The 22,708-nt window shown below is 45.6% G+C and overlaps 1 protein-coding gene across 4 annotated transcripts in view; it reads left to right on the top strand.

Moving 5' to 3' along the window:
• Nucleotides 1–22,708, top strand: part of PPFIBP2 (PPFIA binding protein 2) — a 151,190-nt gene that overhangs the window by 51,148 nt on the left and 77,334 nt on the right. For 2 of the 4 annotated variants that reach the window (XM_050756122.1, XM_050756120.1), the window contains exon 3: nt 847–1,061. In XM_050756122.1, coding sequence (XP_050612079.1) covers nt 847–1,061 — 215 coding nt within the window. Of the gene's footprint in view, nt 1–846; nt 1,062–11,394; nt 12,844–22,708 lie in introns of those variants that run through there. The other 2 variants (XM_050756123.1, XM_050756124.1) reach the window with 2 other exon arrangements.

The raw sequence follows: 22,708 nt of genomic DNA, 5'->3' as shown, positions 1-22,708 counted from the left end.
GGATGGCTTCATTCACATGTCTGTCACTACAGCTGGGAGGGCTAAGAAAGGTGGGGCTGTTTTTCTAGCAGGGTAACTGGGCTTTGTTACATGGTGGTTTAGGGTCAAAGAAAGAGTGGAACCTGTTAGACCTCTTAAGGCCCAGGCCCAGAGCTGGTACAGAGTCACTTCCATTGCATTCTGTTGATCAGAGCAAGTCACCAAGCCAGCCCAGAGTCAAGATCCATCCCTTTATCAGAGGAGTGGAATGCACACACAGGAATAGAGGAATCTCTGATGGCCAACTGCAATCTATGACATTAATATAAAGAAAAAAATTATTCTAAAAGCTGAAGAATGAGATCTTACTGCCTAAACTAGCAGTTTGTGGTCCCTAGTGAGGACTGGCTGTGCTTTCCCAGTTGTCTAAGTGTGTGAGCTTCATATGTCAGTCCCAAAGGGTATGGTCATCCACCTCTGCATGCCTCTTTTTACACTGTCCAGCCCAAGATTAGATAAAGATGATTTCTGGAAAGTTTACATTGTGAGTGATTCAGCTGGGGTCGAGGTGGCCTTCCAGGTTTCTTTATTTAAAGATGGGGTCTCACTCTGTTGCCCAGGCTGGAGAGTAGTGACTATTCTCAAGCCTGATACTGTGCACTATAGCCTGGAACTCCTGGACTCAAGTGATCCTCCTGCTTTAGCCTCCCAAGTAGCTGAGACTACAGGCATGCACCACCATGCCCAGCTCACTCCCAGCTTCTTATCTGTCCCTTTCACCTTTTTTTCACCACCTTTGCCCTTTACTAGTTCCTTGCCCATGGTGTCCACCCTTCTTACTGAGTTTCCACCTCTCTCTCATTGCAGGCACTAAAACAGGTGCAGATCTTAGTGATGGTACTTGTGAGCCTGGACTGGCTTCCCCAGCCTCATACATGAACTCCTTCCCGGTGCTCCATCTCATCGAGGACTTGAGGCTGGCCTTGGAGATGCTGGAGCTTCCTCAGGAGAGAGCAGCCCTCCTGAGCCAGATCCCTGGCCCAACGGCTGCCTACATAAAGGAGTGGTTTGAAGAGAGCTTGGTGAGTAGTCCCGTGGCCTGATTGGGAACTACTGGGGAATGTAATGGTGCAGCCCATGGAGTGCCCCTACTGACTGGGGCTGTTGACTCATCTGTACACCTTCTAGCCTTTTCTTCCATCCCACTTTAGCCAACGCTGCAGGGTGGCCCTTCTTATCAAGGAGTATAGAGCCCAGTCAAGGGACTTAAGCTATGTCCTCTGCCCTTCCGTGGTCCACAGTCTCTCTCTCCTGAGGAAATCCAGGGCTAGAGAAGGACAAACATTGACGATTTCACACATACACACATACACCCTCGAATTACAAGTACTGCTTATTGAGTTCTAATCCCTGGCTGGTGTCTCTCCCCTCAGCTAGATCCCACTACCCCTTATTTCTTACCACAAACAAAAGACTGGTTACCTCATTGATTTAAAAAAAAAGCGTGACAAATTTCTTAGGAGGAAATGTTTTCTTATTTTTGCATTTCTTTGTTTGGTAAAAAGGCTAAACTTTTAAAAATTAGTTTATTCGTATTCCTCTGTATGGTCTCTAAACTTTTGATTCTATCCTATCTGGAAAAAGAATGCATTTCCCATATACATATTCACATGCAGCATTTTATTTTTGAGACAGGGTCTTGCTCTGTCACCCAAACTGGAGTGCAATGTGGCTTGATCATGGCTCACTGCAGCCTCGACCTCCCAGGCTCAAGGGAATTCTCCCAACTCTTGCTCCCAGAAGTGCACCGCCACACCTGGCTAATTAAAAAAAAAAAAAAAAAATTGTGTGTGTGGAGATGGGGTTTCCATATGTTGCCCAGGTTGGTCTTGAACTCTTGACTCAAACAATCCACCCACCTTGGCCTCCCAAAAGTGCTAGGATTATAAGCATGAGCCACTGCACCTAGCCAGTATTTCACTAGTATACCTAAATTATAAAAATACCACAAAACAGAATTTTGAAGTTTTTTATTTGTATGAATTTGTGAGGTACATGTGAAATTTAGTTACATGTTATATAACACATAGTGATCAAGTCAGTCAGGGTATTTAGGGTATCCATTGCTCACCAAAATAGAGTTTTAAAGGATAGATTAAAAAATAGTTCCAATATTTTTCCCTATACACCCAGAAATCACCTTGAGCCTCTTGGGTGCGCCTCTCCCACTCTAGTCTATTCGTATTCTGTGCTGTTGTTTTCTATTAGGATTTTAGTGTTTTTCTTATCTATTTGAATGAACTTTTATTAGCCGTTTGCTTTATTTGTAGCATATATTTTCCTCACTCTGTTTTTAAATGTTTAGGGAACTTTTTGAGACATAAAATTTTAACCAACTGTACTTCACTCTATCAGTCTTTCCTATTTTGGTTTCTTGTTTTCCTTTTGGCCCTAGCAAGGCCTTTCCCAACCTCAGAACAAATAACTATTCACCTGTATCTTCCTCTAGTAAGTTTATGGTTTGATTATTTTATGGTTAACTCCAGTCCATCAACAATATTTTTTAGTGTTTGGTATAAACAACGAATCTAACTTTTAAAACAGTTTTTGGAAATTTATTAAAAATATTTTTTGATCCAAAGGCAGTTGACATGGTTGTTTTTTTTCAAGATGCATTGGTAGAAAACAGCTTGCATTCAGATTTGCAGTTTTGTCTTGGGGTTATTTACAATGGTTTAGGGCATGCCTGCCTTTGAAGAGATTTCCCTAAAAGTGATTGCTTTCATAAATCTTCTAGAGTAATTATGGACATCACTAACCTATGAATGGGGAAGCAAGTACTTTTAGGGGGTCAGAAGTTCATATAAACATTCCAAGATGTAAGAGCTGTATGTTAAAGTTTTTATTCTGGACAGAGATAGCCTGTCTGTATTTTAGATCTTGCAGACCTAAAGTCATTTTACAATCGGCACATCCACATTCCACACAAGGTCTTAATCTGTATGGAAATAAAATTCAGACTGGTGAGCAAACTCATCGCGGGCTTTAGATTGACACTTTTAGTTAGAAGTTATTGCTGCTCAAATTTTGGTCTCTGGCTCAGCAGCTTTCTTATCCCCTAGTAGCTTGTGAAAAATGCAGAATATGGACCCCATCTCACACTTGTTGAACCATCTCCAGGTGACTCATAAGCACATTAAAGTTTAAGAAGCACTGCTTTCAACCATGGAGACTCAGTTGAATTATTTTTTTAGAATCCCATGTGGATTAGGATTGGAATTGGAACTAATAAGACGGTTTGAAGGATTAGGCAGCACTGCCCAGTGCCTTCTCATGCGTGATGTCTGTGCATCCCTTGCATATTTGCTCCCTTCTCCTCTGTAGACACACTGGCATTGTTACACACCTAGAGTTCCTGCTTGGCCATGACACTGGCCTGACATGGTCCAACTCTGTCTTGTGGCATCTATATCAGTTGGGATACTTTTTCCAGTAAAATGATGTAAACAATAACAAGATAGACTACTAACAAGATGTACAGAAGACAGACAGTCACAGGGTTAAATAAGTGGCTCTGAGTGACCTCACGGACACTGGTTCTTCCCATCTTTTTGCCCTGCCATCCTCAAGGGGTGGTTTTTGCTCAGGCATATCCCCTAATAGTCACAAGATGGCCACTAGAACCGCAGGCAGCATGTCCTTACAAGACACAACTATACAACTATGTGCAGAGGTAGAGAATCGTTTCTTTAGTATGTTTTTGTTGTTGTTGTTTTTAATCAGGAGGGAAACTCTCTGCAACCCTCTAGCAGACTTCCCATTTAGCCGCAGTGGCCAGGATTTATTCACCTGTGCATACCCTAGCTGCAAGGGAGGCTGGGGAAGCAAGTATTGGCACTTCCATCTGCCATACAGGGAGGTGGCCTCTGTCAGAAAGGAATGACGATAGAGTGGGGGAAAGTGAGTGGCCCTCAGGAAGACAGCTCAGAGTGACTGCCACAAACTTCTGTTAGGTTTGAGTTTACTCTTGTTGACTGACAAATTCTTTCCATGTTTTCTCAATATGTTTTCTTTTTAAACTCAAGTTTCTCAGGAAAAGAATCTGATTGACCCAGTTAATTATTTTTGAGCGAAGTCCTCCAGATCAATGAAGAAGTGTTAAGTGTAAAAGAAACAGGCATTAAAGACTTTTAATTTATTCACAGCTATGGATGCACACCTTAGATCAGGTGTCTACCCCAGAGTGAATCAACTGTTAGCAGAGGGGAGGGATTACGTAGTGGAAAATGTGGTCTTGTACTGCTGCTGCTCATCTGGGACTGCAGACCTTCTGGCACTGGGGCATCTGTGGTCCACCAGAAGAATGGACTGCTGAGAAGCAGGGGTAGATGTGGAGGAGTGGTCCATAGTTAGAATAGGACAAATAGCAGATTAGTCCTGGGCTCTCTCTTTTATGTCTTACATGGAAAGGACACTCCTAGTCCTAGTGCCTCCTATTGGGCAGCTGTTTCTTTGTGGCAGGGCTGGTTCCTCTTCTGCTGGGTCCTGGCAGAGCTGAAGCACAGCTGGGCCAGCACAGTCGGCAGCAGTAGGAGTGCTGTTGGCCAGGACTCTGCCTGGAGATGGGTATAAAACAGAGCAGACTCGTTGTAAAGGCCAAGTGGAGCAGACCTGCCCAGGAGTCAGTGGCACTCGGTTGTGAGAGAGTTTCCCATGCTCTGGGGTCTAAACTAGCATCCTGCCCCTTGACAGTAGGTATAATGAGGAGAAGTGGGCTCCGGGCCTAGAAGGGCATGTGCGAGGTTTTCTTAATGGGGACACCCTCTGGGGCCTCAGTGAGGCAAGGAACAAAGGGCCTGGATTCCCTTGGTCTAGGAGCAGTATTTCCTCTGGAAAGCTGGTGAATGAGGACCTTGTATAGAGGGTATCTTGGGGTCTAAGATGAGCTGGGACCTGGCCTGCAGAGGAAGTATTTGGGAGGCTGTCCTGCCTGTGGTGCAGCAGAGCAGTGTTACCCTTAGGAGATGGGAAGGTGGTCCTTTATAACTGGAAGACAGAGCCAAGCTCAGGGTCAGTGCTCATGAAGGATGCAGCTGAGGCCTTGGCTGGAAGGCTGAGGCAGCTCTGTTGTGATGGGAACAGAGCTGAGTTCCAGAAAGGGGCATCCTCCTTCTTCTCTGTTTACTATGGTGAAATGTAGGATGATGCCCTCAGGAGGGTGTGCTTATTTCAGGTCAGGAGCCCCAGAACCCCACAGGTGGTCCTGAAGCCCGGAAATGGAAGCAGTGCTCATCAGTGGCCCTGGCATGTACTGACATGTACTCATCAGTGGCCCTGGCATGTGGTACCTGGCCCGGGCAAGAAGGAGCTGGTACAACTGTGACCACTTCCAGGATTTTGGCTGTGCCTTGAGTGGGGCTTTCCCATAGTCTGAAAGGGGTGTCTCTACCCCTCCACACCTGCTTGGCTTGGCTGGGTGGTTGGCTGCATAGATCTACAGCTAGGTTGGGTGGTGGAAACCTTAGGTTAGCCAGCAGATTCAAGTGGGCTCTACAGGGCTGGGAATAGCCAGTTAGCTGGGAGGAGTAGACCTAGGCTGGTACACAGTGTTGATTCGTGTCCCAGGTCTTTGGGTGATGCCCAGAAGATACCAGAGCCAGTAGAGTCTCCATATGAAGTAGCTATGGGTGCTTCTCTAACAGTATGTTATGTATACCCTTCATCTCCTACCTGCCAGCCAGTCTGTTCTGCTGTTTAGTACACTGGGTATGGGCCAAGGAGATTCTCAGTGAAGTTTCAAGATGAAGCCAGAGAGGGGGTAGGCAAACCCAGCAGCAAAGTGAAGGCAAGTCAAGGAAGAGCTCAGGCTCAAGCGTGAGGGGTGGTTGGCAGAGAACCCATAGAAGGGTTATACTGTAGGCCCTGTTTGGAACTGGGGTACATGGAACCCAGCAGGAACCCAGGCTTTTCTTTGCAAGGTTGCAAGAGTCCTGGTCAGTGTGCTTTTTCACCTGAAAGCAAATTGAACCAGGGTGAGGGAGTATGGAAGGTAGGAAGGAGTTAAAAGGCCAGGGTTCTACCCTGGCCCTACTACTCATATGAGCCTCTTTTTCACTTCTCTGGGACTCAGTTTCCCTACTGGAAATGACAGCTGAGTTTGAAAGTGTCTGCAAAATCTGGCCAAGCATTCCAATTCTGCAGTTTGTTCTAGGAGCTATATGGAGTGGTCTCTTTGTAAGCACCGCCTTTGCCTCCCTCAGTCTTGACCTCTTGAGTTCCAAAGTGTGGAGACAGGTTAGGATCCTCTCAGTTTACTGCTGCCCTTATGTTAGAGCTTGACGGAGGCCCACATCTCAACAGTGGAGAGACAAATCTGTTTACCATATTGAAAAACCTGAAGAATTGCCCTCCTGAATGAGCAGCCTCTGCTGGCCCCAGCTGGGTAAGTGCTCACCTCTGACAGCCCAGCAGTCAGTTCAGATGCCCTCAGTTACCTTTTTAACTAGTTTCCCAAAAAACAAAGAAACCCAGACCCAGGCTGGGGAGCACAGCCACCCGCCTTCTCAGCTCCAAACCACCTTGTCACAGATGGCAGCTTCTTCAGCTCCAAGCTCCTCAAACAAAGCCCATACATTACTGCCAGATCCAGCTTGCAATCTTTCATTCTGTCCAAAGTAGCAAATCTGTTTACCATATTGAAAAGCCAGAGGAGTTGCAAAAAAATGGTGGAGAGAAAAAGTTGTTTTGTGAATTATAAAATGTGAGCTTGAATTTTTTACCATGTGATTCATTTCTGTATCTCCAGAATGGAAAACAGAAGATAGTCAGGATACATGTGTGTTGAACATTTTAATTTTGAAAAGTTACAGAAGGAGTTTTATAGGTAAACCTTTTCCTCTGGATCTTAAGAGGAGGGAAAATTCGGTGCTTATTTTTCAAGAAAAAAAGTAGAGCCTGTTTCCAGCATGTTTTCTTACCTCCCCTGTGACAGGTGTGAACTTGAGTGAGAGATGAGAAAGGAATAGGTGTCCATGCTTTCTTTCTGTGCTCAGCTCCCAAGGGGCTCCGGGGCCAGACTCCCATGGCACCAGTGGCGGTTCTTTGTCCCTGTGCAGTGCTGGAAGAAGCCACTAGGTGGGAGTCAGGGACAAATGCTGGGAAGTGAAATCCCAAAGAATGAGGTACAGCATGGGCTTTGTATGAGAAAACAACTTTTTATTTTTCTCTTTTAGATAAAGATAACATAAGCATCTCTCATTATTGAAACTGCTTAACTGCACCTAGGTCTGCTGGCAAAGATAATTCTTTGCCATTTTCCTTAGAAACAGTGGACAAAGGGCAGTCAAGGGAGGGCTCCACTGTTTAGGGTGGGGGAGAAGAGACAGGGCTGGTCCTGGGAGCATAGACCTGACCTTCCCCTGTGGATATGAAGAAACCTCTCCAGATTTCTTGACTGCAGTGCCTTCTGCTGGGGTGCTAGTAGGATGGCCCTTTCCATTCCTGGGGGCATTTCCTAGCCCACAGTGTATGTCATGCCCTGCCCTAGAGAAGCTTCCTGTCCCCTGGGGGATTTTGAATGCCCTTTTCCTGGCACAGCAGCCAAGGGGGCCTTCAGCCACTGCAAATTTAGCAGTTTTAATTTTCCTGGATCTTGATCCCTGCCCCCTAAAGTAAATTTACCCTACTAAATTCTAACAATCCGGCTCCTTTCAGACCTGACCTAAAGAGACTATTTCAGCCTCTAAGAACCAATGTTTATAAATGACCAAGAATGTGCAAACACTGGTGAAAGAGCAAATAAATCCTTCCCCACTAAATTTCCTGCTTCAGGCCCAGGGGCCATGGTGGACGATGTTGCCAGGTTAGCATAACTTGAGGTCTGAGCATGTGGACAACCACTTACTCTCCACTCACAAAAGAAAAACCTGCCAGAGACACACTACCAAGAGCCTTCTGCCCTTTCAGGTACCTGCTAGTGGGCAGGCAGGCCTCCAGGGAATTTATGCTTCTAGGCAAGTTTGTTTAGTAATTAGGAGGTTTTTGTTTTTGTTTTTGTTTTTTGTTTGTTTGTTTGTTTGAGACAGAGTTTTACTCTTGTTGCCCAGGCTGGTATGCAGTGATATGATCTTGGCTCACTGCAACCTCTACCTCCCGGGTTCAAGCAATTCTGCCTCAGCCTCCCAATTAGCTGGGATTGCAGTTGTGCACCCCCACGCCGGTCTAATTTTTGTATTTTTAGTAGAGACAGAGTTTCACCATGCTGACCAGGCTGGTCTTGAACTCCTGACCTTAGGTGATCCGCCCACACCTCGGCCTCCCAAAGTGCTGGGATTACAGGTATGAGCCACCATGCCCGGCCTTGAGGAACTTTTGAAAGCAGTTTCCTAACTTCTTACTCCTCCAAGTGTTGTCCTGGGACCAGTAGTACGAGCATCACCTGGGAGCTTGTCAGCAGTGCACAACAGCAGGCCCCATACCCAACCTACTGAACCAGAATCTGCATTTTTACTAGAACCCCCTCGGGTCCAGGCAGTTCATTCTGGATGGGGAAGCACTGTTTTAACCCAGGGGTTAGCAAACCATGGCCCACACTTAGCCCGCTGCATATTTCTTACCCTCATCAGCTAAGAATAATTTTTACATTTTTCAAGACTGCAGAAAAATCACAAGAATGTTTTGAGATGGGAAAATAACATAAATTCACATTTTGGTGTTCATAAATAAAGTTTTACTAGAACACAGCCACACACTGGTTTTGGTGTTGGCTGTGGCTGCTTTTGCCCTGCAAATGGGAGAGTTGAGTATGAGAGAGACTATATGGCCCACCAAACCCAAAATATTTACCATCTAGCCCTTTACAGGAAAAGCCTGGTGACCTTTGTCCTGATCTGTTTTGGAAGTGCGTTCTCCATGCTTGTGTTCTGTGGAGGCTTGAGCTGCAGTGGCCAGGACTTCCTCCACTGCGCTCTTCACTCCCTTCCCCCGCTTCTTCTTACTAGCAGCGGGCCCACTGTGCACCATGTCTGTTGAAGAACACAAGTTTGTATCTGACTTATGAGGATTTATGAGGGAGTGTCCTAGCAGCTGCCACCCATGGCCCAGAGGTGAAGGCTCAGGGCTGAGCGGAGCCCAGGATGCCTGTAGGTGATAGGTCAGTGGAACAGCATGTGACCATGAGATTCCTCTCAGTTTACAGTTCTGCCTGATAAGATGCTGCTGACTTCTGGTAGGCAGCTGGAGTAACACATCAGGGGACCTCAGCTCCTTTTTCAGCCATTCCCTCAAGTACTTGGAATTCCAGTCAGGTAGGTGACAATCCTGGGGTTCTCTTCTGGACCTTAGGACAGGGGTGGAGCAAGCTATAGTGACTTTCCCCAGCAAACCTGACCACCCTGGCCTCTTAGCTGTGTTTTCACTCCCAGAACGCTCAGCCTCACAGTCTCCTGCCCTTTTCCCATAGCTGACTGCTGCATATTGCAGGCAGTAATGAGTCTGGTTGTAGGTGAGCAAAGTACTTCCAGGAAGGCCCTGGGGGCTGTTAGGTCACTGTAGTGACCCCTATTTGTGTACTCTCTGTGCTTCCTGAGGACTTCTGTCTTCAGGGACGGGTCCAGCGAGTCTGAGACACCACCTCACAGGAGCAGTGTAATGGGAGCAGGAAGCCCAGGCACCCGAGCTCCCAATAATAAGGACAGCCTAGACCTTTGGGAGTAACTACCTAGGCCAAATAAAATCTGGGCCTCTAGCCTTTTGGGAGTCATGGACTGTTCTGATAATCTGACAACTCTTTTTCAGAGAAAGATTTGTGAATACAAATAGTGGTACTTTGTATATATTTGGTGAACATATTTAGGGGCTTTTCTGATCCCTGGAATTCCATCCGTAGATCAAGTGAGGTGCCCTGGACAGGATGGACTTCTAGGGCAGTGGTGCAGCCATGGGTTTGCCTTGCCAGGCCAGCGTGATGAGGGAGCCACAACAGGGACCCAGCTGCCCCTGGGGGTGGGGTGAGTGAGGAGGCACCTTAGCTTCTCAATCCATCCCATTTCACTCAGCCCCTCCCGTTTTCCCCCTGCCAACCTGCTCCTAGGTCTTTTGGGGTGTTAATTTGTGATTTTTGAGTTGAATTACAATATAAGTAAAATGTACTTTGGTGTTTAAGGAAAAACAATGCTGAGGTAAGACTTGCTACTTGAGGATGCCATAAAAATGTCAAGAATTTAACTGCAGTTTATCTGGATTCTTCCCTACCTTCCTCCCTTTTCTGTCCCTTTCTCTCCCCCACTCCGCACCCCCCACCTTTGTTCATCACACATTGAGTTGAGCTAACAGAGGAAATAGGTCCCGTCTTTTCCTCTTTGTGTCAAACATCTTTACCCTGGAGAAACAGACCTTCAAGTCTCTTTTCTTCAAGTAGAATTTTAGTCTTACTTTACCAGTCTTATCATTTGAGCCTTATTCTTTTATCCAAAAAATGTTTAAATTCATACTGTGTGCTAAGAATTATAGGCATGGAAGTAGGAGAAGTGAGTTGGAAATCAGACATACTTCTGACAGTCTGGCGCAGTAGGGGTGGTCTGGTGTGACAAGGTCAGTGATGAAGTAGAAGGGAACGCAGGTGCTCAGGAGGGGATAGAAGAGGGACACCTGAGTCACAGCTCTGTGTAAGCTGGGAGTGAGCAAGGCTGATGAGAGCAGCCATGTTGGCCACCTTTCTCTTTCCTCCTCTCTTGTACCAGAACCTAAGGGAGAGCACTGTGCTCATCCCAGGAGCGTGGGGGATTGTCTACCATCCTGTAGAGGCTGGAACTCTGCACCACCTCTCCCTATCCAGCTCCCAAATCAGCTTGTCTACCTCCTCTTCCTTGGAGTCCTAGATATACCTTTATTGCATACCATGTGGTAATTCTTAACCCAAGGCAGGAAGTTTTTCGTTTGCCTTGGATGCGGGGAAAATGTGTATTGACTGGATGAATTTCTTTATGTGACTTATTCAGGCTTCTAGACAGAGATAAACCAACCTACTTACCCCTGTACCTTTAGAGATATTCTTCCTTGGCAACATCCTGCCATAGCATGGGCAGGGAACCTGGGCTGGGTGGGTCACACTGTGCTGTGGAGCTGGGCCAGAGGTAAGGAGCAAGGGGCTAGAGCTCAGCGCATGGGTAGGAAAGCCTGCTTTTCCTTTCTGGCCTCTGTCTGGGTGTGTCTCCAGGAATTTACTCCTCCCCTCATGCCAGCTGCTGGCTAGAGCTCTCCTCCTTGCTGCCTCTGTGATCTCTGTGGGCTGGCCCAGCCTGCTGGGGACTGTGCTGCCAGGCTTTGTTGGGCCCTGCTTCTGGCCCTGGTGGACATTGAAGCCATGCTGAGGGACATGCTGACACCGAATAGGGACTTCTCTTCAGACTGGGCGTTCCAGGAAACCCTGGAGGTGACCCCCAAGGGACCTGGGAAGGCCAGGGCAGTCACAAGATATGCATCTGCAAGTCCTTTGCCACAGCAGAGCTCAGGGCCTTGCATGTAACCACAATTCCCACCGCACCCACATCAAAGGTCACTTTCATAATCAGTCATAGCCAAAGGCCACACATTAAGGGCTGGGCAAGGGAGAAAAGCTGTTTTTAGCGGGAAGCTCTCAAAGGAGATGGGAATATGAGGAGGAGGTGGGGGCTGGCATCTAGGGAGTGCTGGAGGGGCCACCTGGAGAGCCCGCATGTGACCTGCCCTGACAGGAGGAAAACAGTCACAGCTCCAGGTCTCCGTCAGCCTTTCCAAGGCCCCTGTCTACCCAGCACTGCTCCCTGAGTCTCATGGAAATGCACATGAAGCAGCCTCAACCTTTCCACCTCCTTGGTTTGTAAGGCAGGTAGTCCAGAGTGGGGGACAGCCAGAGAGGCAGGACCCTCCAGCCCTGGCCCCTGTCCAGAATGTGGCCCCTAGGGAGCCCCGGCTCGTGGCCAACAGCCCAGGGCCAGACTCCCCTGAGTTTGCAGCATTTGGTCTCTAATGGATGGTACCACCAGCGCCAAGGACAGCAAACGCTCTGTGCAGGGCCCATCGCACAGCAGGACCAAGAACCCAGACTGGAGCTGCTTCTGAATCTGCTCTTTTTTGGAAACAACAGGCTTTCCTCAGGGCACAGCCTGTCACTCGCCTGGAAAACGGGTAGGCGTGGGCTTCAGGGTGGGGGTCAGGCTGTGTGTGGGAACCAGCAAGCTCCTCCAAGAGCAGCACTTATTTTTAGTCTTCTCCCCAGTCCCAAATAAACTGAGAGCAGCTGGGAGCCCTGGGTAAATGCAGAGTGAAGCAGAGACAGGAAATCGGGGCTCTCAGTAATGAGTTCCAGCCACTCCAGAAGGGGGAAGCCAGACAAGGAATTTTCTTCAGGACTGTTTCCCTCTGGCAGGCTCCGGTATTATCACTGAGAACGGTCCCGTGTGTGTGCGCTTGTGTGTTGTGTGTACAACTCCTGTCCAAGTCTTTTTCCCCTACCTTTGTGTTACATTTGATTTCTCCTCAGGGCTCTGAATCCCAGTCCTGGTGCATGTGTGTGTGCGTGTATGTGTGTGTGTGTGTTTGTTGGGGTGGTCGGGGAGGACACTGGAGCAGCGCGCTCTTCTCTGAGTCGCTGTGTGTCTGAAACTGTCTAGGGAGAGGCTGAAGGACGCAGGCCAGGGAAGTGGGGAAATTTGAACACAGCTTGGAGTTCTTGAGTGGGGGAGGGGGCAGAGGCAAGGAAGAGGAGAGAACTTGGTCTCCAGCCAGAAAAAGGGCTTTTTCCACCAAGGCATCTAACTGCTGACATGGGTGCCCAGCATGGATGGGGACATTGATGTTTACAAGCATTTCTCGTGGCTGAAGAGGGTAAGTGACTGGCTGCTTTGTCTGGGTCTCCGTGGAGATGAGTGAGGGGGAGACGCTTTAGGGTGTTTTTGGGGCTGTGTGCGTGTGTGTGGTAGGGGGAGGTATTGTCCGGCAAAGCCCTGCTGTGGCCAAGTTCTTCATGAGAATCTAATTATAGACACCAGGGAGTAAACAGTCAGCTGTCTTTGTTTCTCCACTGACATTCTAGTGAATGAGCCTTTGTACAGAAAGGCAAGAATGGAGTGAGGAAAGTTGGTTATTTTAACTTTGGCACTTAAACAGTCAGAAGCTCCAGACACCGTGACCAGAAAAATGTGCCCACCGCTTTTCAGTTTGAGGATGTAGGGAGGAAGCTGCTGCCTTTTTAAATGTACTGGGTTCGGAAGTTGTTTAACTCATTCTCACTGTGATGTTATCCGGTGGAGCACACATCTGCTATCAGCAGAATGAGCTTCTGCATTTCCGGAGGAAAGCTTTCAGGGAGTTCTCTTTTGAATGCTCTGAAGCTGAGGGTTTATGTTGCAAGTTGTTCATGCCCTTTCTTTAGAGGACAAACCTGAGTGTGTGGTATGAGCAAGGAATGAATGGACGTTGGGGGCTGGAGTAGCATCGTACTCCTAAGGCTCTTTCTTCTTTTGTGGCTGCCTTTAAATTGGCTAAGATAGGTATGAACTGATTTTCACACTAAGGGATTTTAGGCTGAATGTTTTTCAGAGGCAGGAATGGCAAAAGCAGCTGACAGGTTAGAAATTTGACATTGTAACTGCAGAAGGACAGAAGAGCCAGGAAGCATCCAGTTCAGAAGGGGCATGCAGATGCCTGGACCTCGACTCCCAGACACTGGGCTGGCTGGCTTTTGTGTGAGTGCAGCAGCACTCCTTCAGCAAATCTTTACTGAGTTTGGGTACTGGGTGTATGGTAGTGAGCAAAATGGAGCCAGTCTCTTGTGGATCTTCTACCTAATGCTGGAGATGTAGGTGAAACAGTCCCAGGAAATAAACCTCAGATTACAAACAATAAGTGTGCCTGGAGGAAGAACAGAAGACAAGGGACTGCTGTTTTGATGGACAAGGGGTGGGGGATTGGGGGGAGTGGTCAGGGAGTTTGAGAAAATTATACTTTGCTGAAAACTGAAAGAGCAGTAAGAATGAGTCAGGTGAAGAATGGGGTGAAAAACATTCCAGGTAAAGGGGATGATGTATGCAAAGGTCCTTAAGCAAGACAGAGTCTGCCAAGTGTCCAGATTGAGGGAGAGCTCGTGTGGCTGAGCACAGTGATGGCAGGCAGAGGTGGGCAGACGCCAGATCACGCAGGACAGTGAAGGCCACCGTAAGGCTTTTGGGCGACATGGTTTGTGTGCTGGGGGACTTGTAGCAGGGAAGTGACATGGGATACCTTACGGCGGTCCAATTTGTATTTTAAGAAAATTACTCTAGCTGTGATGTGGTATATGGTAAGCTATGTTGGGAAAAGTGAGGCAGCTGAACACAATTATAGGGCTGTAGGGCTTGAAGAGATCGGTTAGTACAAACCCCTCATTTAACAAAGCCCAAGATGGGCTAAGAACCTCATGGTATTAGTGTCATAGCTATTAGTGGTGCAGCCTGGTTTTGAACCCTGTTCTGTATCTCCCAGTCTAGTTCTCTTTATTCATCTTCTCTGCCAAGTATGTATAAAATTATTGCTTTAGAACCCAGCAAAAATCCTGTCTGTGCCCAGCCCCTAGGGCATCACAGTCACCAGAGAGCATGCTGAGATGACCAGACGTTTTGGGAAGGGTTTGCATCATCTTACGTTTTTTAAAAGTCCCACTGGGGAGATACTGGCAGGAAATATGTAAGAAATGCACTGTCCATCACTTGGTCCTTCTTTCCCTGTATTCCAAATGAAACTTTTAATCAAGAAATCCTTTCAGCCAACATATGCCTAGGATTGTCAGAGCCTTGTCCCAGCCCCTGGGGCAGATACTGTAACTCTGCCTACTACAGGAGAAGTTCTGTGTGCGAAAGAACTAATTTTGCATGTGATGCAATGTAAGAAGGCCCTTCTTGTCCCAAGACCCAGGGTATTCTGGCTCCTGTGGACAGTTAGAAGTTTGCTTAGGGAAACTTTAGGTAAGGAGACTTTAGAACCCCCCAGGATGACTCATAGCAAAACAGATATTTTTCTTCTACTTTTAGAATTTTAAAGAGCATTTTACAAAAGCAAAACTCAAAGTGTTAGACATTTCATAGGCAGTGTGAAAGAGTATTTTCCCTATTCTCTACCCTAAACACTACTGCCAGATTTTTAAAATCTTCTTTGAAAAAAAAAACAAAAATAAATTCCGTTTCATCCTATGACCCTGATGATGAGCCCCCCTGGACTCACCCTTAGTCTAGAAGAAAAATCTCAGGCCCTTCAGCTTGCTTGGCCTTTGAGACCATTAGCAGTCCCACCTTAACTTACCTTTTTAGTTTTATCTTTTATATCTACCCTGATGAGCTCCCAAGTGTATTTCTTCCCTTTTCTGAGCTTTTACCCCAGATGACCACCTCCTATCTAATTCTCTTCCACTTCATCTGACTCCATCCAGGCTGTCTTTTCCCAGGAAACCTCTGCTGGCCCTCCCTCCCCACCTCCTGTAGCCCAGGTCTGCAGCACTTCCCATCTGCACAGCTCACGCACCCTTTCTCCTGTGCTCCCTTCAGCTGAGGTGGCATGGAGAGCTGGTTTCTCTGAACTCATGTTTTTGAAGGTAGAAACACTGTCATCTTCATTCTCCTTTACAGAGGGCATAGATTCTGGAAGAAGAGGTACCTGGTGCACAGAGCAGGAAAGCTTTCCCTTTGAGCAGTCCAAGGTGGTAGTTAGTGTCTCAGGGCAAAGGGGAGATACCTATGGTCAGAGAGGCAAGGAACTGGAGGGGAAATATTTGCCCAGAAAAGAAACCTTGCTCCAGGGTCCTTGTGGGATGGGATAGTATATAATATTATATAGATACTATAATATTATATAGATATAATATATATAGATTATTAGATATATTGATAGATATATAGATAGATAGATATAATATTATATAGATACTATATATATAATATATAGATATTATATATATAATATATAGAGATACTATAATATTAACATTATAGTTAAGAATATGGAGTCTGGAGTGAGGCCTGGATTAGAATCCTGGCATTGCCACGTTTACCAGCTGTGTGATCCAAGGTAAATTATCTCAAAAGCCTGGATTTCTTCAACAGTAAAATAAGGGAGATAATAGTACCTACCACATACAGGCTTTATGAGGACTAAAACGATACAATTAGTACAGTGTCATGCATGTAGGAAATACTCAATAACATGTGTGCTATTAACTGCTATTGGTGATTATCAGGAAGGGAGAAGTTGAAAGAGGAACAGATGGGACCAGGTTCTCTCCTAGCAGTGCCTCTCAGGCCATTCAGTGCTTCAGCTCTATGCGCTTTCCCACACTCAGATTGAGGTCTCAAACCAAGCATATTGAAAACCTAGAAGAGGCAGCTGCAACCTGGGCCATCATAGGTGACCAGAGGCCTCATTGGCTGCTGGATCCGGCCAGCTTGGCTGTGGTTGCTGAGTGAAGGCTAATCAGGGCTGATGCTCTAGTTCATTCTCTAACAGACAAAGCCTAGGGATAAGGTAGTCTCCTGCCACAAGTATCCAGAGGGACTCAGTCACAAACAGCTCCCACCTGTCCTACATTGAGGCCAGTGGATCCAACCCACACAACCATGAACACGCCTCTAAAAATAGCTCCGAGCAGGGTCTGTGGGACCCACCCACTGCTCTTTCAGCAAGAATTCATTTTCCCAGGAACAGAAATCCCAGACTGTCAGCATCTTCACACTGCTTCCTGGCTTCCAGCACTCTCAGTGCTTAAGCAAATTCCAACTCGAAGTCACAAAGAAAATGGAATCACTACAGGTCCCCCATGCAATTGGCTTGGGTTCTGCAGTAGAAAGTGGAATGAACTTAAGCTGCTAATGTGAGACTTTATTCTGTGTCATCTGGTGCTCAAATGGTTGATCCAGTAGCCTGGCCACTTGGGCCAGAAGAGCTGCAAAGGCGGACACATAGGCATCCTTGCTCCAGACACTGACTTGTCTTGCATTCATGTTGGACTGCAGAGAAAGTTATAGAAATAGGCAGGAGCTTCTGTGAAGGCTGTTTCTACCAGTTAAGAGCATGGATCCTGGATCTAGATTCCTTGGGCTCATATTTCACCTCTGTGTAGACTTGGGCAATTTATTTAACCCTCTTAGAATTCAATTTCCTTGACTATAATATATGGATAAACAATTCTATATATATAATATACACATGTGTGTATATATACACACACACACACACATATATATACACACACACACACATATATATATACACACACACATATATATATATTTGAGACAGTCTAGCTTTGTCACCCAGGCAGTGGTGCAATCTCGGCTCACTGCAACCTCCTCCTCCTGGGTTCAAGCGATTCTCCTGCCTCAGCCTCCTGAGTAGCTGGGATTACAGGCATACGGCACCACGCCCAGCTAATTTTTGTATTTTTAGTAGAGATTGGATTTTGCCATGTTGGCCAGGCTGGTCTCAAACTCCTGATCTCAGATGATGCACCCGCCTCGGTCTCCCAAAGTGCTAGGATTACAGGCGTGAGCCACCGTGCCCAGCCAATTCAATATGTGTTAAGTGTTTAGGAAGCACTTCATAAGTGTTAGAGTTATGGGGATGATGACATCGATCAGAACTGACAACCTGTGGTTACTCAGGAGCCATGTACCCAACCTTGATTCTGAAAAGAGAGGTTTTTCAATCCCATGGGAAAGGCAACAGTGGATATGGTCACCCAAGAGCACTAGCTGTCCTCAATTTCCTATGATACCTCCTATTTCTAGTCAACACACCCAAGGTACCTGTACATCATATTTCCTGGTATAATTTAGAAGCTAGAATTCTGCGATCTCTGACACCCAGCACCTGTTACTCCTGCCAGCTCCTTGAAGAGAGGTCTCTTTTACCCAGTGGGATTTAACAAAGTGGCATCACACCAGGGTCATTTGCTGAATAACTTGTGGGCACTGCAGAGCAGCGCAGTCATTGTTGGTTTTGTGGGCTGGCAGCAGCACTTAGGGATCCTTTGACTCGTCCCTGCTTTTCTCTGTCCCATCCTCCATAGCAGCTCTTTCACACTTTTCCATTAGTCTCCAACCTTATACTCCCCTTTCAACTGATGTCGCTACCAATGTCATAGAAAAAAAAAAAAAAAAAAAAAAAAAAGAAAGAAATAAAAGACAGCCAAACTGAGATGAGTCTCTTACGCTTCCTCCCTTTCACTGCAAAATGTAACTGTGTTTCAGCATCCTTCTGTTTCATGGCCAAGAGTCTCTTCTCTCAGCCAAGGCTATCCCAGTATCCTGTCCTTGACCCAGTCCTCTTCCATCTCCTCTTCTTCCTCTGATTGTTTCTTCTCTCGGCTCCTCCCTGCCTATTTGTCCCTTGCCCTTGGTGGAAAATGCTTCTCAATTCTCAGGGAAAAAACAAATCAAAACTGTCTTTGACCCTGTGCTTGCCTCTTCATGCTGCCTTATAACTTACCTTCCTTTCACCAGTAAGATCCTTGGTGAGTTGTTAGCCTGCTTGTTCATCTCTACTCCCTCCTGGTCACTCCTGAAGCCAGTGAGCACTAGCTTTGTTCCTATAGTCAGCTTTTAAATTCCTTCTGTAATGTTCTTGCTGCCTCTAGTTCCCAAGCAATCTTCCCCATATACTTTCCTTTGTATTCACTTCCATCTGGAAATCTTATAGGATTAATGGCATTCTTGTGACCCAAGGAGTAGCTCCTCATTTTGGCCCTTGCCTAATTCTGTGTTCTCCAACTTTGGATCTTTCATGCCTATATGATTGTTTGTTGCTCATATGGGAGGTCTAGACAGTTGAAGAGACACCAGGCTCCAAAGCCTCCAGGGGAGCTAAGAGAGTCACAGCGCCCACTCCACCCCAACTCTAGCACCCAGTCCTGCTGCACTGTCTCTGAAGCTGTTTCCAGTAATAATGACTCAGTGCGTCTATTGGAGTTGGCAAGGTGAGGACAGTCTTCAAAGAGTATTCTCTTTTTACTCTCCTCTTGGCTTTCACATCCTCTCATTACAGGATACCAGCACACATACAAATGCTGTTTCTGCAGCCCAGTGATATAAGCTTTTTAAGTGTCCAGCCACCAGATAAAGAGAATTTAGCAGTGACTAAGCTCAGCCAAGGTTATAATTTTGGGGAAAAAAAATCTTGGTAAATCAAATGTGTTTCTCTACAAATCTAGCTCCCCAGGAAGATCAGTTAGGAGCTTTGTGCCAGCCCCTTGGTTGGAGAGCTGATGGCCAGTTCATCTTCAAGGTGTCCTGTGTTTGCCGTGTTAGTTCCAGAAGACCAGAATGCCTGAAGGGTAGTGATTGTCATAGCTTCATGGGTAGCATGTCTGTATTGGGAAGGCTATTTGCAAAGCTGCTGTTCTCACGTTCTCCTAGGGGAATTCCTTTATAGCCTTCAGACTCAATCATTCAAATGGTGCCTCCACTTTAAAGCCTCTTCTCTCTTTTGAAGGTGAAATATTTTTGTCTCTCCTCTATGCCCCTGCCATTCATGTGTGTACAACTCTTTATGATAGTACTTATTACATCCTGCTGCAAAGGTTGATTTCTTTTTAACTTCTGTCCTTATTCCTATAATACTACAGAGCTTTTTAAGGGCAGGAACTAAATCATTATTTAGTACAGAAAGTGATACCTAGTGGGTGCTCAAGATTATTCAAGTCATTGAATGAACATGCATGGAGTGTGATGACGTGAACATTGGTCAACCAAGAAGCTATTTATTTGCTGTTTATGAACTCTGATTTGTTCTTCCTTAAAAGAGGACATTTAGATCATTGGATGATAACCCCATCAGCAATACTTAACCTCACCTTATATATAATTGAGGGGAGGAGGGCATAAGGGTCAAGGTCAGGATAGATTTTATCTTGTTGGACTCCTAGTAGCAAAGGATCTGATTGCACTCTATTCACATTGCATTTGGAAGAAATTTCTTTAACACTGTGCCAAAGATGGTAGATTGGCTTGACCATTCTTCACCTAGAAAAAGTAGAACTGGTCCTGGGAATAGTCAGGTTTATAATAAGTGCCAGAAAGCCCTAGAACTCCTTAATAAAAAAATCTAAGGGAAGTTTTCTTTTTTATAAGCACCTGCCTACACTCATACTGCTGGGATCCCTTGGTGTTGGGTAACCAGAGTCCTATAGCAGGAATTGACTAGCTTTTGTGATCCATTCATTTTTGTTTATTTATTTATTTTGGTCCCCTTACTTTTAAGGTTTATGTCTTCTAAGTTTCTAAAAGGGGTTGCATGTGAGTGGTGCTTCTGAGCTTAAGATATAGCCTTAGTAACTTGAATATCTCCCCTGATGCCCTGTGCCTGGCAGCTATGGTTCACTTGTAACTGGTTTTCTGGATTTTGATAAGATCCTTTTGACCAGGCAGCATGGAAACACAATACATTTTCTTTTGTTTTCTTATTCAGCTAAAAATACATGTCATCTAAATGGCTAAATAAGGCAGAATCATTTTAAGGCTTATCCAGGACAAGGTTACCCAATGTGCTATGTTCAAAATCTCAGCGTATTTACAGGCTTACCCAACATGCTGTATTCAAAATCTCAGCGTATTTACAGGCAAAGAGCCGTCATATAATTTAACATGCTCTGACCAGTTGGGACAGTGTATGTACTATGGCCAAGATCCTGAAGGCACTGGAATTTATAGCTTATTAGAAGCACTGAAGGAAATGTAACTCTACCTGGCCAAGATGACAGCTATTGATATCAAAAAAAAAAGGAAGGCAGATGCATTTTGAGGATCCCAAGGCAAGAGCCCTGAGAAGCAACTGTTGGCTTCAGAAACCAACATGATGGCTAGAGCTGTCACACTGGGGAACTGACTGTCTTAGATTTTCCCACACTCCTTACTTGTATACCAATGACAGCCCTGTTGTGATCTTCCCCTTGCCCCATTTGACTACTCTGGAACCAACTCCTTCCCCTAGTTCAGTGAAGTACAGTGCCAGAAGGAAGTCTCCTGGGTCGTGCCAGTTGGGGAGTGCTACAGAAATGCCCTCACCCAGCATCCCTGAGGTGTACCAGAGCACATGTGAAGGGTGTGTTCTCCTTGCAAATGCCAGCCAGGCCATAAAGCAGTCATGCTGCCCACAAATCTGCAGGACCCCAGCCATGGCATCAAGCACTCACACCCTGTCTAGAGCTCCATGGAGAGACTAATATGGCTATCCCGTGGCCACGCTACAGTGGAAGGGCTAGGCCAGGAGAGAGCATTGTCATGGATATGAACAGCCACTGCAGTCAGAGGGTGATGTCTTTGAGGAGGCTGCTGGGGGTTAACTTGGCTGAAAAGTTCATGTTTAACCCGCATTTGAACTAACCACTAGATTGGAACAGAAATAAAAACCCATGTGTTTATGATTGGTTATTATTAGCTACAGAAATTCCCAGTATACTCATTATAAACATGTATCTAGCACATAATACTTACAGTACACAATAAAACACTTGTACGAAAGCCAAAAATGTGGCCATGAATATATGACTCCAAAATGTGAGCACTTTTTCAGGGATAGTGCAGAAGTGAACTCATCTTTGGCATTGTGGCCCAAAGGCATGATCCCAGGGCTATTAGCTAATGATGGGTTCTGTGTTGTCACTATCACAGAGGCTTTCTTTTTGTTTTGTTTTGTTTTTCATTTCAAGCCTGAAAGTATTTTGGTTATTGTTTCCTTGGGTTGTTTGTACAGATCTTTATAGATATTTCTTAGGCATCCTGATCAGAAATATTGCCCCCATTGTTCTCTTACACAAAAAAAGTGAATTAATTAAAACTTTTTGTAGAAAGCATTAAATGATGCCTTCTAACTGGTGCTTCTAACTGAACATTGGTCTTTTAGATTAAACAAAGCTAAATTCATTTATAAGTTAGCTAAATTCATGTGTTAAATTATAATTTAAAAATCATTTCCTATGATTATTCAAAAAAAAAGTATTCCTATGATTATTCAAAAACTGTTTATGTCACACAGGAATACTTAGAGCACCCTACTATAAAGAGCATTCTATAGTTTTAGTACCACACGTTTTCAGGTATACTGACCCAACTTGACGCTCTCTGTTGCTCCATGAAGCATAATTTTTTCTTTTGAAAGGATGGAAAGCCTGAGATGAGGTGACCTACCTGAGATTACACATGGTTAGGTGCATCCCCAGCCTCCTAATTATTCTTGGTTTGTCCTCTTTCTGCAGAGAAGGTGGTCCCTTGGGGAGGAGGATGCAACAGAAATTCTGTAAATGAATATGGAAGCAACACAAGAAAGTCCCCAGGGATCCCCTGACTTGAAGTTCAGCTGGGCCAAATCAGGGGCACAGGAAACCCAGAGCTCTCAGCCTCCCAGTGCCCAGACCTGGCATTTGTATAGCTGTGTCTGACATGTAATTCTCTCGACATAACTACTTAAACAGTTGTTAGATATATTTCTGTTATTTACCCTTCATTTATTCATTTTCTGATTCATTTTCTGATTATATCTTTTAGACTTTAGCTCCTGTTTATTTCTTGTTTTGTTTGAACTTACTTTTTCATATCCCACATCCTGCTCCCCACCTCCACCAACCCCGGTTGATGCCCATGGGCCTGTTGCATCTTGTATTCATTCCCTGTCTTAACCTTTTTGCTCTACATGGGAAATAAGAATGGAAGCAAACAGGTGGTGGATAGAAAGT

This window comes from Macaca thibetana, chromosome 14 (genome assembly GCF_024542745.1).
Source record: "Macaca thibetana thibetana isolate TM-01 chromosome 14, ASM2454274v1, whole genome shotgun sequence".
NCBI lineage: Eukaryota > Metazoa > Chordata > Mammalia > Primates > Cercopithecidae > Macaca > Macaca thibetana.
The sequence above is the reverse complement of the archived record's forward strand: the minus strand, read 5'-3'. Positions and strand labels throughout refer to the sequence as shown.